This window comes from Micropterus salmoides, unplaced genomic scaffold (assembly GCF_014851395.1).
Source record: "Micropterus salmoides isolate LMB-PRFRI ecotype aquatic unplaced genomic scaffold, ASM1485139v1 Ms_hic_scaffold_5, whole genome shotgun sequence".
Lineage (NCBI taxonomy): Eukaryota > Metazoa > Chordata > Actinopteri > Centrarchiformes > Centrarchidae > Micropterus > Micropterus salmoides.
In genome coordinates this window covers 10,930,980-10,948,600 of record NW_024044237.1, presented here as the reverse complement: position 1 = coordinate 10,948,600, position 17,621 = coordinate 10,930,980, and the positions used below count along the sequence as shown (strand labels likewise).

Sequence of the window (17,621 nt, the reverse complement as noted above, 5' to 3'; positions counted from 1 at the left end):
AGTTTCATTTTCACAAAGGGCTCAGTAATTTTCTAAAACATTTGGGCTCTGTAGTTTATAGCAAATGTCACTCAAACAGGTGTAAATAGTTATTTATACCTGGGGACAATTTTCAGTAAATTAATACACATTTGATGCACTGCCGAATATTTACAGCAGCAGGATGGTATATGTCGGATGGACTCAAAATAAACTGCCTATGTTGTCGATAATTAAGGAGCAAGTACAGTATCTCACAGAAGTGAGTACACCCCGCACATTTGTGTTACCTTTTGATGGCCGAGCAGGCTAACTTCCGGTTTAGCCCTCCACTAACTGGGTGTAAAATTGTATACGTGCGGCTGATATAGCCTTTTAGAATGTTATCGACCGAATGGATGACATTCGGTCGATAACATGAAGGAAAAAGATGAGCAGATGATTATATATATAGAATAGAGAGCAGCTGAAACTCACATAAATGATATAAATGATAAAATTCACTTTAAAAACCCAGTTTAAGAGCTGTGTACGTACAGGCAAAGGATCAGGTGGCTGATCTAGGCGCAGAGTGGAGGACAGCATGGAGGGGCTAATGGGAAAGCTAGGGCTGCTGGGATTGCGGCTCTTGCGCCGAGAACGTCTGGTGGAATCCCGCCGACTCTCTCTGCCCGGACCCTCGGGCTCCTCCTCAATCACCAGGATCTTGTCGTCGCTAAGGTAACGCAGCAGGGAGTTGTCTGAATCTGTTGGGATGAAGGGAGGTAGAGGGATGGAGCAGTTAGAGGATGGACAGGCTCAAGAGAACGGATGACAGAGGGAGGAAAACCACTGCGTAGATAGCGTTGTGGAGTCGAGGAAAACCCCAGAGTAGAAACAGATGAGGGTGAATAAACCCTTACAGATAAAAACCCAATAGAAAGGGATGAAAGTGCCGCAGAGCTGGAGTATCTGATATGGATCCACAGCTGGGGACATACAGCTAATCTGTTTGCAATGATTATGCTGATTTGGAGGGCACTACTGCTAAATCTTGTCGGTCACAGAAAGTTTTATTTCGCGTTTGCTCCAGATAGAAAAAAAGCTTCTCACCTAATTTGTTTACTATCCATACACTTGAATGTGAAAAAATAAAACAGTGACTGAGAGAGAGAGAAGGAGAAGGAGGAAGGCAGATCCCCTGACAGTGGTATTGTGCTTTAATGTTATTCATGGACTTTCTGATGGTAGAGTGAAGGAACCTCGGTCGAATACAGATCAAGTCTCCCCGCAAAACGGTGAAGCCGGTAAGTATTGGTCACATAGAAATACCCTCATTTCCAGAACAGCTGTATAAATGCAATTTCCTTGCATTTATGTTTATTTGTCACTCTGTCGGATACATACCTGGCAGATATGTATCCTCACACAACCACACCACCATGGATAACCAGAGGATGAGCTGAAATGCGTTGAGCCGAGTATGGAGCAAAGCACGGCACCAGTACGACCCGTTTGTGTTGTGTGTGAGGGGCTGTGTTTTTGAGTGCATGTGTGTTTGTGTGTGTGTGTACCTCGGCTCCCTCTCTTGCCCAAGCTGGGTTCCTTGGCCTCGGCCATCCAGTTATATTCGGGAGGCATGGAAACAGGCCTGAGGTCACCTGGAACGACCAATCAGTAATCAGAGAGTCGCCTAGGGGGGCGGGGTAGTGGGGGTGTCGCAGGAAGGTGGTGACTGAGAGACAGCGTGGGAGACAGCTGGAGGGGTGGACAGGATAAGACAAAGTGTGTGCAGGTGAGGGGGACAGGACGGGAGACTCGAGGGACTGCTATGACGCGCAAGGCAAATGACACAAGGCCTGTTAGGCAAGTTAGTTTTATATTCGCAGCAGAGCACAGTAGAGGTTTTTATAAAAGTGGTTACATTTGAAATGATTATTGATTGAGATACTGTTTTGTGTTAGAGCTGTGCCTTTTGTTAGAGTTGGTGATATTGGACAAAAATTGTGATAGGACTATAATACAGAAATTAGAAAGTAACTGGTGTCAAAAGTATCCTTAAAAGCGGCATTGATTGATTTTTGCCAGCACGGAAGCAGAATAAGCTGAAAACTCAATCTAATATCACATTATAAAGTTGTTACGGTGAACGAGGTAGCAAACAATTGCCTATTTAAGCAGACACAGCAGACACAGAGCAACATTAGCATTTATTTGAAGTCTGTTTTGTTCCCTACCAGCTCCTGAAGGAACTATCTGGCTCTTTAGCAGCTAAATTCTCACTATGTTCACCAGCTAGTTGTACCTTTTTGCCGTTTGCTGCTGGGCATGTAGCTTAAAGTCGGGTAAAAGGGTATTTTTATTAAAACTGCTGCCTGCTGTATCTGAAGTGTCGAGTTTGTGGCTGGAAAACCAAAACGATGAGCAAAAAGAGGCTAAAAATCTCAGTAGACTTGTACAGAATCAGGAGCGGGTGATAATTTTCTGCAAGGCTGGTCGTGACTTGTGAGTGACCCCTTTTGCATAATACATTGTCACTGACCCGTTGTTAATACAAAAACACTGATTAGGTTGGCTTTAAATGTGGTTAATTAAATATAGGTGACTTGTCCAGTTGTGTTGGTTGCTACTTCAGTGATGGTAGCGTTACAGTACAAGTAGCCTATAGCTAGCAAGGCGACCATAAAATAGTCTTACGATGCACATGACCCTTGCCCTGCCCATCATAGGCCCCTTGAGAGTCTCCTAAAAAGGTAAAGGATGTCTAGGAAGTTGTCTTGGACAAGGGTGACACAGGTGGTGGGGCAGACAGGGAGCAGGGTGCTAGAGACGTGGCGTGTGATCAGTGTTTTTGTGAGGTGTGCACGCGAGGTAAGGACACAAAGAAGCAGAGCCATGAAGTGAGTGATGAACACATAAGGAGGAGCTGTGAGAAAAAGGTGAGAAAACGGTGGGAGAGAACATGCTGTTCTACTGAACAAACACAGGGCCACAGCCATGACTGCCCCATTCCCGCTGTTGATTTGCGCTCTCCGTCTTACCATGGGTGGGGGTCTTGTCCCGCCGGCGAACCCCTGTATTGCGACCCCTGTCATAGTCAGGCCCAGGGGGTCCGTCTCCCTCTAGCAGGGAGAAGAACTGACCGCTGTCCTGGTCCAGGTAGTAGCTGACTGCCTCAGAACCTTTGGAGCCCGACTGGGAGCTCACGCTGTAGCGGCTGATGTCGTCGCATGACATCATACCCAGCTCCTCCCTGGGGGGGAGCAGAGTTGTCATCATCACTATCATCAGCACCATCATCGCTGTCATCAGCTGGATCATAATAATCAGCGTAATCACCACCATCAAACATCTGTGTGTGCAAGCGCCTGACCTGGTGCTGTAGAGTCCAGACACAGGAGAGAGGATATACACGTCCTGCATGCTGGGAGCGTCCATTTTGGACATGCCCAAAGTTCCACCGGGTGTAGGGGAGGTGCTGGTGGGGCTGGTGGGGATTGGCTGAAGGGAGAAAGAGGAGAGAAAGAAAGAGAGAATGACTATTTGAGCACCTTTTTAATGAATTATAATAAGATGGTGAGGGGACCTCGGAGCACAACATGCTAAAAATGAGCATCAGATCTTTTCCTGCTTCACAGAAAAAACAAACAAAGCACACAGTTAATGGAAAAGGAACTTTTTTATTTGTAATTCCTTCCTTGTACTGAAGCCTGCACTCATTTTAACACTGAATTACAAACAAGAGAGTTATTTCCTCAAAGCTGCCATGTTGTGCATGTTGTCTCTTTTTTTATATCCGTCTGACTGTGCAGCCTCTCCCACGTTCAATCGCTTTCGCTATTCTGTCATTTTGTCTCAAGCCTCTTCACTCACACAGGGCTCTCCATGTCTGTTCCCATGACAACCCCTCCTCTCCTCTCCTCTCCTCTCCTCTCTTCTCCTTTCCCCGCTCTTCCTCTGTCCTCACCCCTCTTCCGTGGTACAAGAGAAGGAGAGGACAGAGGAAAGCTAGCGTGGCCTCCTACCTCTGCTTAACTCAAGGACATGTAGATTCATTTGTCATCAAGTTCTCCGTGAGGACAGGATGCCACGCTTCTGATGTCATGGAAACTCAGGCCAAATTTCAAGTGAATTATATTTGTTCTCCGCCGGAACAGCTGGGGTGACAAACGCGCAGCTCATGCATACAATTTCTCCCCGAGGAAGAGTGTTCCAGGTTTTGAAAAATGAGGTGTTTTACTGTATGTCTGAGGAGGATGCTCCATTTTAGAGAGAAGATGGGAGTGTGGACAGAATGGATAAACAGACAGAGAGCCTAAGTGATGGCGAGGCGGGCAACGCTCTCATTAAGGAAGCCCACTGTTTCATCATTTCATCAGCAGTGCATTAGGCAAATTCATTTCATATTCCAAACTTTCCATCCTCCTCTACCCCCCTCCTTGCTACCTCCATCCCCGGGCCCTGTCTCTATCTTCATCTCTTTCTCTCTCACCGTCCTCCTCTTAAGAAGGCAGCTTACAGTAAGACGGCTTCACAATAAATAATGAAGACGGGGTGGAAAGAGAGGGACGTGAGAGCAAAGGAAATAGGACAAAGGGAGAGAGAGACAGAGGGAAAGAGTACAGGAGAGGGAGAGCGAGGAGGGGGAGCTGTGCAGTGTGGTGACTGGAGCTGAGAGTGAAAACAGTAATTTAGTGATTACAGCCCACTGCTGCCTGCATGGAAAAGAGGGGTGGGGGGGGGGTAGAAGTAGAGAGAAATGGGACCTTCACAGCAGGCGCAATTCCAGTCTGTTAAAACATCGCTTAAACCATTTGAACTCTGCTGTGTCCACTCCAAACTACTCAAAAAATCTACTGCTCAAACTTTCCCCAGACCAATATTCCCCATCGCACCACCATCCATGCGCACATGCAAACTCACAACACATACTATAATATGCTTAACTTGATATTTTGACTATGTAAGGGGCTAAAAAAAAAAACAACACAGCAGGAAAAGCAGAGGCGTTAATAATAATATTAATATTAACAATGGCTCTATTCAAGTGTCCCGGTAAGTCATAACAGTGTGACAGTGAGCCAGCATACACACTACCTTGGAAATTAAGTAGGTAAACGGAATTCAGCCATAATTAATTTCATCATTTACACCCATGCTTTTCTCACTGTGACACGTCTGCTGTCAAAACTTTTTTTATATTAAATCTAAGCTTAGTATGAATTGGAGCCTGGCTGACAGCAATATGAATTTGTGTTAGTTTAACAAATCAGATAATGATATAGCTGTCAAAACAAAAACAAACACTTTTGCATACCTTAGATTAGATTACCTTAGTTCTCATATAATTGTGAATAGCTACAAGAACCAACATCATCTAACCATATGTTCTGCTGATAAAGACCGTGGGATATGATCTGGTAGTTGGAGAAACAGCTACTAAATGGATATTCAGGTGACATTGTTTTTTAAGCAGTTATTGTTACATTTACTGTTATGGAGTAGTTTATCATGATAAAGATTTTAGATCAAACTTTTATATTTGAAATAATCTTTGAAGAGACTTTAAGTTGCTTTAGATGTCACAAAAGTAGACCAAAAGAAGATACTGTAGGTAAGACATCAAAGATGCTATAACCCCTCACCCATTCATCTGGCCTATTAGTAATGCATAACTCAATACCAATAGCCAATACATGTTGCCCAAAATAGCATGCATGTTCAAAGGTTAATTATTTATGTATCTAATAATACATTTATGGAAGCAGGGTTGTGGATAATGTGTGGCACGTGTGACACTGTGATGTGGACACTGATGGGACCTCCAGTCACGCATGAAATGACTCCCTGCATGCACATTTTGAGGCAGACAACAATGCATACAATATGCAGTCTCACTCTAATCCTCAGTTTATCTGTTAAAATCATTGCCAGCATCATCATTCTAACTGATGGCTCAGACAATTTCTTTTACTCAAACCTGCCACAGACGAAACAGACACACATGCACAAAAAGAAAAACAGGAAAGGGGAGAGAGAAAGAGAGAGAGATATTTGCCGTTAGTTAGTGGAATAAAAGCGGTTGCCATGGAGGGCTTTGGGGCTGGAATCACATGATCATTTGAGAGATAAATTGTTTCCTTTGTGGATTCAGCTTTAATCCAGCTGAACATTTGCCACATTTGGGCTAAACTCCACAGCCGTCCAATTCATCTCCTCTAAAACCAGGCTTAGAGGTACGAGTGTGCATACGTGTTGTAATGTGTGTTCGTGTTGGGAGCGTGTGTACGTATGTATCCTGAACTGAGCTTACGTGGTGAAGTGACCCAGTTCCTTCACCTCTCAAAGGAACAACGCGACTGATAACGGAAAACATCTCTCTTCATGCGTGCACAAACATGAACCCACAGAAACACACTTGCTTTGACACATACAGATGAACAAGCGGCCATGCTTTCGAAATGTGTGCACACCCATCGGCCCCAGTACACACACACACACACACACACACACACACACACACACACACACACACCGGCTGTTTAGTAGGATATTTTGGATTCAGTGCATTATCTCCAGTATTTGCTGAGTAGTGGCTCTTGATTCAGAGCCAGTGGAGCTGCCTGTAGTTGCTTATGAATAATTAAGAGCTCCAGTCTTTCTGAGAGAGAACAAATCTAAAACACTCCTTTCTCTTCTCCCACAGATATCTCTGCGCTCTGATCTGGGCGCTCATGGCGCGCTTGTGTCTTAGCAGCCCATCAGGGTAGAATTCCCACAATCCTCTGCTGTTGTATGCAGCAAATATAACAATAAGCTCATGGTAACAACTTAGAGCGATGATCTAACAAGGCAGCAACCTTGTTGTTACAGGCAGAGTGGGTGATGAAGTTGCAGTATGGTTATTACATGGTTTCTAGGCCATTTTAGAAACCATATCCATAAAACACTGTGAATCTGTAAGTCTCTGTAAGTCTCTCGTGTCAGCATAGATTCATATGCATACTGCTATATACTGCATTTATATGCTCACAGACATGTAGACACAAGACGTAGCTTCACAAAGCACTCAGAGAGCATCACACTAGCCCTCACCTCACCCCTACTCTATCCTTCTCAGCACATCTTCTTCTTCCTGTGCACCAAAAATGTGAGTGATCTTTCTGAAGTCTGTGTGAGTGACGGATTTACAAAGTATTTGCCCTTAAGTGAAATGTGTAGACCCGCTCAGAGCTGTAAGCTGTCAAACAATTGTTCCACGTTTTTATACATAGTGAACGTTTACTCCCTTTTTAAAATGAGATCTCCTTTGGGGCAAAGTCACAGTAAATCTGAATGTGAGTGGGAGCACGGATGGACCCTTTGGTGACCCTGTACTCTCTCCTGAGCAGGAAGTCCATGCCACAACCGTGTAAGTGCAAATATTATATATATACCCCCCCCCCCCACCACCACCAACAACTCTAATTTGGATTATCTCTAAATAAACTAATATGCTTTTGGTATGCATATTATCTCTTCAGGTGGAGGATTGGCTACCAACACATTTGTGAATGGCTTTGAACTGTGCCAGCAATATGGCAGGCTGTGAAAACCCCCCACAAGAGATTTGTTGAAATACTCAACTGGAGGATTGATGCAAGGTCAAACAGTGAACAAGTGTCCTTTGAAAATATTAGTTTAAAATGCCAGTAGGAGAACACAGAGTGTGGGCAGTAAAAAAAAAAAGCAAGAGCTGAGAGTGAGTCAAATTTTAAGCTAGAGGTACAACACAGTTCCATCCTACCTCAAAACCTTAACTGTAAGGACAACAATTGTTCAGGTATAGTACATGTATAATACTGATTGGAAGCGTGTTTGAATTTCAATTTCTTGCTCCTTTGTTAAAATTTCAAATACAGTACTATTTGGAGAGCAGCATGTCATTGAATCAGCACTTTTTAGGCCCAGGATGCGGGGAATATTTTGTTATAATACTGGAGTTAAGGCGTCCACGTGTTGCTGGTGTTTACCTGCAGACCCAGTGGTTTCCAGCGGACATTCCTGAGCAGAGCCGGGGTGGAGCTCAGGGTGTTCTGGGGCCTTTTCTTCAGCGTGAGGATGACTCCGCATGGGTCTTCTCTCAGAGCGTTGACCAGGTTCTTCAGCTGCCAGCCAACCTGAGGAGCACACACACTGGGCTATCGAAACAACGGCTACAAACCACAACCACACACACGCGCGGTAGGCTACTCGATGCACTGGGAGCAACCAAATCTGTTGAGGAAAACCACCACGCACGAAAATTAAGCTTTTTATACTGTTGCTGCAAACCACTCCATACATGTCCATATACTACCTGTTTAAAACACCTCATGCTACTATTTAACATGGAGTTACAAGGACCATATTAATTCTTTATACTGTATATAATCGATTACCTCTATTATATTTTCAGACCTGTATGTTCTGTGAATTGTGGTATAAAGTCAGACCAAACGCATGGGAAAACCACTACTACTTTTTAATGATGAAGCACCACCATGTGTCTTATAAAGAGCTTAACATTTTTCCTGAACAGTGGGGCATATAAATAAATTTATTTTATTCCTCAACAATCTTTAACAACTTTGGTGCTTAAAGTATTTGAATGAGCCCATAAAATATTTTTCTCCACAATTGGTTGCTAAATTCTTCTGAATGTGGCCTAATTGTTTCAAGTTTTTATACACCTAGCTGAAATGAATTCAGCCCTGTAATACATCGTACCTTCATGGTTATCATGTTCAGTTTTTGTTGAAACTGTTTTAGAGAGGTGTTGATTCAACGACTGCACCCTCCAAAATTTGTGGTACTGTTGTACTGTTTTGTGTAATTACGGGTGTTTCTAATATTTGGTATAGCCACATCAATACAAGTGGGGTGAACAAAATCTTAATCACACTTCTCAGTATAAAACAATACAGTTTAAGCATACGCCTGAAAGTTTCCCTGTATGGCACTACAGCAACATGATACATTTTAACAGCTATAACCTAGTTGTATGACTCAGAAAATCTGGATTCACCAGCAAATTAAAACAATTTGTGCAGCCTTGGCAGTAAGGCAAAGGTTGACAGTGGGCTTCCTAGCTTCACTATATGGTTCAGGTGATATCCAGGATAATCACAACAGACACACCTAACTGTTGCATAAAAACTCAACAAACCACTATGCCTCAGACGTGTTCCCTTTGTCCCCTCTTTACTAAACATGTTAAACTAAATATTCCTCACCAAACCAGTCATTAAACTTTGTGGCTACCAAGGCAGCAAGACACAACAACTACGCACCACACTGTCCTAGTACCACTGGTCTGAAAATCATGTTGAAATAAGGGGTGGCTTAGTAAGTATTGTAAAGTTCTAAGCAAGAGAGAGAGAGATGGTAAAAGAGAAAGAAAAGAGTAAGTGCTGACTACAGTTTTTCCTCGTGGTTCCGGCCAGCCTGTCTCCAGAGCTCTCAGCACTCGTCAGGCCATTGATTGGTTACACTGGTCTCAGCTACTGGACGTGTCCGCAGAGGCCACCTCGCTCACACACATTAACCCACACTCACCCACACACAGACAGAACTGTTTTGACCTTACTCCTGGCGTGATCTTGACCAGCCTATGTCAGCCTTTAGCAGCCAGTCTCCTGTTCTCTCTGGCCCAGTCCAGAACTCTGGGTTCAGCCAGCGTTCACCAGCACCACAAGCTGCCACGGACGTAAGTTACTAGGCTACTGTATGTTTTGTCCTGTTCTGTCAGCTCAAACAAAAGGGGGAACACAAAAGCACATTTGGATTCACCAAGACTGCGATCATTCATTTGTGATCTGATTTATCAACTGTAATTTAGAGTGACAGAAATAGGGCTAGGTATCAAACCCAACATACTGAAACGATAGTGTCTGTCTATCAAAAAACAAAAAGTAATGAGTAATATAAAAAAATTTAAAAAGTACTTTGGCTTCTTTTATTAAAGGAACAGTTCTACATTTTGGGAACTACACTTAATTTAACTTTTTTTTAAACACTAAGACGAGAAGATCAATATCGCTCTGTACGTTTAATATGAAGCTAGAGAGCATTAGCATAGAGACTGGAAGCAGGGGAAAGCAGCTAGCCTGCTCTGTCCATAGGTAAATAAAACATGCCTACAAGTACCTCTAAAGCTAATTAACATGTTATATCTTGTTTGTTTAGGATAGTTGTGTTTCCAGTCTCTATACTAAACTAAGCTAAGCTAACCCTCTCCTGGCTAAAGCTTCATATTGAATGGAGTGGTACCACTTCTAAATCTGTTCCATTCAATTTATCTGACTCCTGGCAAGAAAGTGAATGAGTGTATTTCCCAAAATGTGGACCTAATGCTTTAACAAAAGAAGCCAAAGTCCTCAAAGTGTTTTCCTTTAGCACAGCCTTTGCTAGAGTTGGGAAGGGAAATCCTGAATTAATTGAAGTGAAAGTGAACTGAACTGGACCTTGATCATGCTAAACTTCTCAACCCTTGTTAAATCCACCACAGTGTTGGACAGCACACAGTGTATGTTAACAACAAACATAAAGCCTATCCTAACCAGGCCAGTTTAGAACTGCTCTGTTATGCAAATATGGAGAAAGCAGAGGGAAAACAGGGAGAGACCTACCGAAATAGTAATAGAGTATAAACTGCTGCTGGAGAGGTTTTTCAAATCCCCGGGGTCTTCATTATTTTCCCAGATGCTATTACTTCCACGTAATTATGTTGCTCTTCAAACAATCGGTTTGTTATTTGAGCAGATGTCACATTTTACCTCAAAAGAGAAGCTAAGCTAAAAACTGCGAGTCCTGTTTTGAAGTGGGTCTCAAACAGAAGCTTATGCATAGACATGAAGGCAGCACTGTTGCTAAATACGTGGGATAGGGCTACATAATGATTCTATAATGTAATAGGATTTGTTCATTCAATATTCACCCTAATCTAATTTTTAAATATGGAGCCTCACTAGATAAACTTATCAGCCCTGATGTTGACAGAGAGTTTGCTGGTAATGTGTATCCATCTTCTCTCCTCAACAGCTCAATTTAGGTTTGAAAAAAGGTATAGTGATGTGAGACTTTCCTCTGCTGTTCGCCCCCTTACTCCCCTCCTTTTCTTTTCATCCTCTTCTTCCTCTCCCTAAAAGTCCCTCTTTCCTTCCTCCTCCCTTTTTTGCCCCACTCTCCCTGCTCAGCCTCGTCACAGCATCCCCTGGCTACTTCACCCCTTCATCCCCATCACACACACACACACACACACACACACACACACACACACACACACACACACACACACACACACACACACACACACACACACACACACACACACACACACACACACACACCTTTGTCTCCCCCTGCTTATCTCCACCCCCAGAGTGAGGGATCAGAGTGGTGAGGGTCTAGCGGTGGGAGTAATGAGGGGTTGGAGCTGAGAGCCTGGCAGGGTGCGATCTGCACTGTCACCCCGAGGAGAGAGCGGGAGAGAGATAACACGTGGCTCCCTCAAACGTCCATCAATGCCACTCCCCAGCACCTTCATGCATGCTTTCGCGTGAGCAGCATCTATCCAGACGTAAGAGGAGCACACAAAAGACGTCTACGCACAGACACAAACCTCTTCTTCCCCCCTCAGAAATCTCAAATAAACGCTGGAACAAATCGTTTGTGCCAGAGCTGACAGCACAGGCAATAGACAGCGCGCTCAATCACATGCTCTCACAAGGCACCGTTCCATTTAAAATGGCTGCCCATTTTTTGTGCTTCTGTCTGATGTGATGAGTTGAAGGCAGAAATACAACTTATTCAAGTCTGAAAGTGGAACTGGGTTCACGTTTCAAACCAGACTCCTCCTGCAGGGGTTTCTTGCGACAATGGGAACAAATTCCAGAAAGAGTGAGCTGACAATCACACTGGACTGAACAAAGGTCTTGTAACAATCGTCCTATAATCTGCTCCTGCAGCAAGTCTAATTAGCCTACATAGCGACACAGGCACAGGACAGGAAGCACCATGGCGCCAATGGTGGTGGTGGTGGTGGTGGTAGCACACATAATGTACCTTGACATCTCCTTATCATAGCACAGAATGGAGATAGTTTGCAGTGCGTTTTCAAAGTGGAAATACATGGAAAGTACATTTCCTGTAATTCTTTATGACTATCGCGTTGTGTTTAGAAGCTTTTTTACTCACCACTGTCTGGTGGTTGACTTGGATCACCTCGTCCCCTGCATGGATCTTCTTACACTGGTCTGCTGGAGACTGCGGAGGCAGAAGTTGGAGAGGAAAAGGACAATGGAAACAAACCCAGGAAATATTAAGGCATGGATTCATTGTCAGTGTGGAAGTTGAGAGCATAAATTGTGGCTGGCGGAGTGTCAAGCTTCCGAGTGAGTAAAACAAAAACTCACATTCTCTGTGGTGCCAGTGATAACGTGGAGTCCATCGTACGTCGATTTGATATACATCCCCTGAAACACAAGCACACACAGCCAGGGAGGGAGGATTCAGTACAATAGAAAGCACCCAGGATAACACAATATTTATGTTTTATATCTCTGAGTATGTGTCTATACAGATGGGTAACCAATTAAAAGACTAACTAACATGAAGTTTCTTTGCAAGAGGTGACAAAAAGCTTCCAGAACATCTTCGATAATCCTTGTGATTGATTCTTCATAGAAGTCTTTACACTGTAAACTCTACTATCTCATTGTGTGTTTTGATGGTCTAACATGTCAGTCGAAAATCTCCCACTGGTGCTCCATTGGATTGACTTTGAAGGTTGTAGTGTATGAGTGTAGACTCTCAGTTCATCTTCACCTGTACCTGAACTTTAACCTGCTGAAAACTCTTGACTTAAAACAAACACATTCAAGTCTCAAGTTTTGACTTTATGAAGTCCTGTAACAATAAATAATGAATAAGATGGCAAAAGGCAGGTGTTGCATATTTACACCTTGAATATTTAATTATTAGTCCTGTGCATTGAAGAGGCTTGGATTCAATTATGTAACAGCCTTATTAACTTTGAAAGAAAACTATTGATTAGTGCTGCTTTAAAACTGCTCTGGTGGATACGTGTGTGTCTGCTCAGCTGTGTCCTTACCAGTCCTTCACTGGGCATGATGCTGGTAAGGTGAACTACCTCCAGATGGGCTGACTGAGAGACCAGAGAGTCTGATGACAGCGAGATGATGTGGTCACATATCCCTGCTAAGGTCTTACACTGGAGATGGCACCACAGGTAATGAAACCAGAGGGGGAAAATGACAGGAAAAGAGAGAGAGTGAGTGACAAAAAGAAAAAGACAGAAAGTTATTGAGATTGGTTTTGGTCCGCGAGGGATTCTGTGACCTAGCTGGAGGAGGTGAAACAGAAATCATTTCATCAGATTGTTCCACATCGCCACTTCCATCACTCCAGCACACAAACTGTTTCCTGTCACAGTCTGTCCACAGGCATGCCCACAAGACACTGTCACAGACAGAACAACACATCACCGATACCAGCCAACCCCGGGGTGCCCAGATGACATTTTCTAAATTACAGAGCACAGATTTCATTTGGTGACATCTGTAATTTTTTATTGGAAGATAAGGGCTATTTCACGTCAGCTAAACAAAACGCGACATATTGCAGAGTGGTTATATTATCTAAGCTGTATTTTATTTTATTTTTACACTGCCCTTCAATTTCTAATGCATATTACCCATCTGAGTGCATCTGAGCAAATACGGCAAATAAAAAAGCATCACCTTGCCTTTGTTCTAAATAAACCTTGACTGTTTTTCAGGCTATTTGTCTGCTTGGTCACGCATGCAAGTTAATTTATCATCAGTAACATCTCTGCCTTCTAATCTTGGCTGACTGACTGCAGTGGGCTTACAAAGACTGTTACCCTGGTTATCCTGCCTCATTGCATTGCTGCTTAGCACATACACACACACACACACACACACACACATACAAACACACACGTATGCTGGAACGTAACAGACATACATCTAAGAGAATATACGTCGTCTACATTCACACAAGCAGCATGACAGTGATGAACCCTGCATAAAATAATCTTCTGATCTCAATCTTAATGAGCAATTACCGGATTATAGTGATGAAATGAACAGAGATGTTCAACAGACTCACACACACACACACACACACACACACACACACACACATACACACACACACATTATATAGCTCAGAGCCTATGATTCATTCAGTGTGAGAGAAAAGGTGGAGGCTCTTCAGTGAGCTGGCTATGTGATGCTGTGCTTACTCTCACACACGCATATATATATACACACCCTCCTTTTCTGGGTCAGTTATTTGAACGTTACACTGCTTGTTTAGTTTTCTGTTGATACAATAATATTATGTTCTAGTCAACGTGTACATATTACACAATGGGATACCCAGGACTGTTCATGGCATCCACAGACACCAAACAACACATTGTGATTTAAAAAACGAAAGGGGAAATAAATAGGGGAAGAGAAGAAGCAGAGTATATCTAATCCCGCCTATAGAGCCATAAATAATGTGTGAAGTCTCCAGCTGGAAACCACAGCAAGTGACAATGTTCTGGCTCTGCTTGTATCCCTCTTTGACCATTGGACTAATAGTCTTGACCTGGGATTAACAGGGGCCAAGAGACAAAAGGGCCAGTTACCAGAGACTCTCAACCCCTCCAGCTCTGACACACCCACCCTGGATCTGACACGCCTTTGGAGAATCAGAGCGCAGATTATAGGCAAAGTTAACTTATGTGGCTGGCTGACATGAGGTTTAAGAGCAGTCAAACAGAAAGCCAGACATAGTACACTGCCAAATGGATTAAGCTCTGGCTGCACACTAGCCACCCCCCCACCCCCACCTCCACCACCTCCCTCATTCTCTTGTGTGCTTTCATTCCTCACCGACTTACACCTTCTCTCATGCACACACACATCAATGCATGTTTACATGCTAACCAACACAGAGCGCGGCACAGAGAAAAATGGAGGGGGTGAGTAGGTGAGTGGAAGAGAGGAGCAGAAAGGCGGTGGGAGGGAGAGTCGGGGAGGAAAGGGGAGAAAACAAGGGAAAACACACAAGTAGGACAGTCTTACGTAATTCCTCTCATCCTTATGCATGCATGCACATAAAACACACACACACACTCATACACACTTCACGCTCCATCAGACACACAGACTCACACATGCTCATATCTTACCACCCCCCTCCCACACACACACACACACACACACACACACACACACACACACACACTACACACAACACAACAAACACTATCCATATCCATCTGATTGCTGCGGGCCGTAGTCTGGAGGAGAGCAGAGTAGCAGTGAGTTTTGCATTATTGAGCAGAAGCTGACAAATGTACAACTACCACTACAGTAGCTACAACAGAGCTGACCAGAGCATTAAACAGTGTCTGAACCCTATGCTGGATGCACCCTGGAGACTCTCATATTGTATTCCTGACTGGATCAATGCGATACATGCATTACTTAAGTAAAACTACCAATACCACCACGTGAAAAGACTCAATTACAAGTAAAAGTCCTGCATTTGTTTCTATAATTCATTAACATTTACATCAGAATTAAGAGCTAATTGTACTTAGGTATCAAACTGGATCCTTTTAGAGTAAGGCAAGGCAAGGCAAGTTTATTTGTATAGTACAATTTAACAACAAGGTAATTCAAAGTGCTTTACATAAAACATAAAAGCAACAGGGAAATATGGTACAGTACAGTAATTTCTATTATTGGATATTACTAATGCATTCCACTGTAAGCAGCATAATAATGTTGTGTAGCTCATTTTAACTACTTTAAGTAATGATGTCATTATCATATTATTGGGTGGTTTAATCTGTAAAAATGTGTATTTCATAAGATGGTCCTGTTTATGTGAAAAACATTTTAGTTTGAATCAGTGGAGTAAAGTACAATATTCTCTGTCAAATACTAATGTACTACATACGTTTCATCACTGGTCTGTTATGCCGTTTTCTGATAGTTAGTTATTAGTTATTCATCTTTACTAAACACGTGGTTTATCCCACATTTGGCTTAAGAGACACTGCTGTATGGCAAACATCCAACACACAGCAAAGATTTTCCACTAACTCATACTCAAACCAAGAGAAAGACTGCCATCCACCAACCCCTGCACTATCAGCACTAGTGTGCAGCCACACTTTGCACACTTTAAGCATTAAACACTTAATTTCCTGCATTCTATAGACATTTTCTGCACCAATGTATGGTGGAAATGTCTTTATTAATATGAAGGGAAACAAAGTTAAGGTGTCAGGTGACAATTCAAAATATAAAAATATATATGTGCACATGTGTTTCTTCTATATTTCAGTAGAATTGCATGTTTTCTTGTTGTGCATTGTTTTATTTTTTTATTCTATATTCCTTGTAGCAAGCTGGTTTTTCAGAACATTTTTAACAAAAGCTTTAAAAAAGTGAGAAAAAGAGACATTATGATTCTGACCTGTCCCCAGCGTCCCTATGACACGACACCTATCTGTCAATATTTTTAAATGTCCCGCACCATCCAGGCTGTGAGTGGTCGGTTCATGAAAAGTGACATTGAAGAGCTACATTCAGCACACGGCTGCTTGAAAGGCACCCGAGCTTCTCTTCTCCCTCGTGTCTTTCCGCCGACATAGATTAGCAGGCAGACGAGAACGGGAACAGGTGAGCGTCACGTAGCGCCCAGAGACCCTGATACGGAGAGGGCAGTGGAGAGTACCAGCAGCTTGGGAGAAGTCCCGGTACGCCATAGAGTAAAATGTCGAGTGCAGGTAGTGGTACTGCCTACCGGTGCGTACCTGGCCCACTTCAAGCACTGTTAGTAAGGTAGTTAGTTAGCAGATTAGTTAGCAATCTGGCTTGCTATCCCGTTAGTTTTCAATTCCATGTCAAAAATGTAACGCACCCCACTATGACTTAAGAGCTACATTATTTCATGGAATAGCCTATACAGAAAGACAGAAACATCTTTTCTAATTTGTGTCCATTTTCATCTCCTAGGCTTCTCTCCAAGTAAATGGATAACTTGTCTGAATAGCCCTGTCCATGGTCCATTAAAAAAATGAAAAAGAGCAAATGTATGTTTTCTTTTTCTTATTAAACAATATATTGCAATGGTTCCCAATAAACACGGAAATAGAAAATAAATTGGAACAAATTGTATACCATTAAGAGGACACATTTGACTAGCACTTTCCTTCTTCCAAATGGAAATACTGTCCAGATCTCATCATCTTCATCCCATATGTGCGTTTGTATGTTCCTATGTGTGTTTGTGTGTGGTGTATGGTTTAGTGGTAGCTTCACTTCATCTCAAACACATATAAACAAATATAATGAAGGAAACAGTATCTAAAAAGAAACACCTCCTCTCTCTCTCTCTCTCTCTCTCTTTCCCTTCATGCTGTCTCCCTATTTCACACATAAACCTCCCACACATAACAGTCTTAGTTGAGTGTAGCCTTTAGTCTGGCACCCAGGGTTTTGTGTGTGTTTGTGTATGTGAGTGAACACATGTGCAGAGCCATTTAAATATTTGAATTTGCCTGATGTCACTGTGCCATTTACAGACCTGTG

General features: G+C 42.9%; 1 protein-coding gene across 2 annotated transcripts in view; it reads right to left on the bottom strand.

Moving 5' to 3' along the window:
- Positions 1–17,621, bottom strand: part of si:ch211-26b3.4 (connector enhancer of kinase suppressor of ras 2) — a 62,334-nt gene that overhangs the window by 19,746 nt on the left and 24,967 nt on the right. Inside the window, exons 6-13 of one of the 2 annotated variants that reach the window (XM_038700401.1) lie at positions 13,091–13,210; positions 12,393–12,452; positions 12,175–12,243; positions 7,971–8,117; positions 3,332–3,459; positions 3,000–3,211; positions 1,533–1,619; positions 517–725 (exon numbers count right to left, since the gene is read on the bottom strand). In XM_038700401.1, the coding sequence (XP_038556329.1) occupies positions 517–725; positions 1,533–1,619; positions 3,000–3,211; positions 3,332–3,459; positions 7,971–8,117; positions 12,175–12,243; positions 12,393–12,452; positions 13,091–13,210 (1,032 nt within the window). The remainder of the gene's footprint in view (positions 1–516; positions 726–1,532; positions 1,620–2,999; positions 3,212–3,331; positions 3,460–7,970; positions 8,118–12,174; positions 12,244–12,392; positions 12,453–13,090; positions 13,211–17,621) is intronic. The other variant, XM_038700402.1, reaches the window with a different exon arrangement.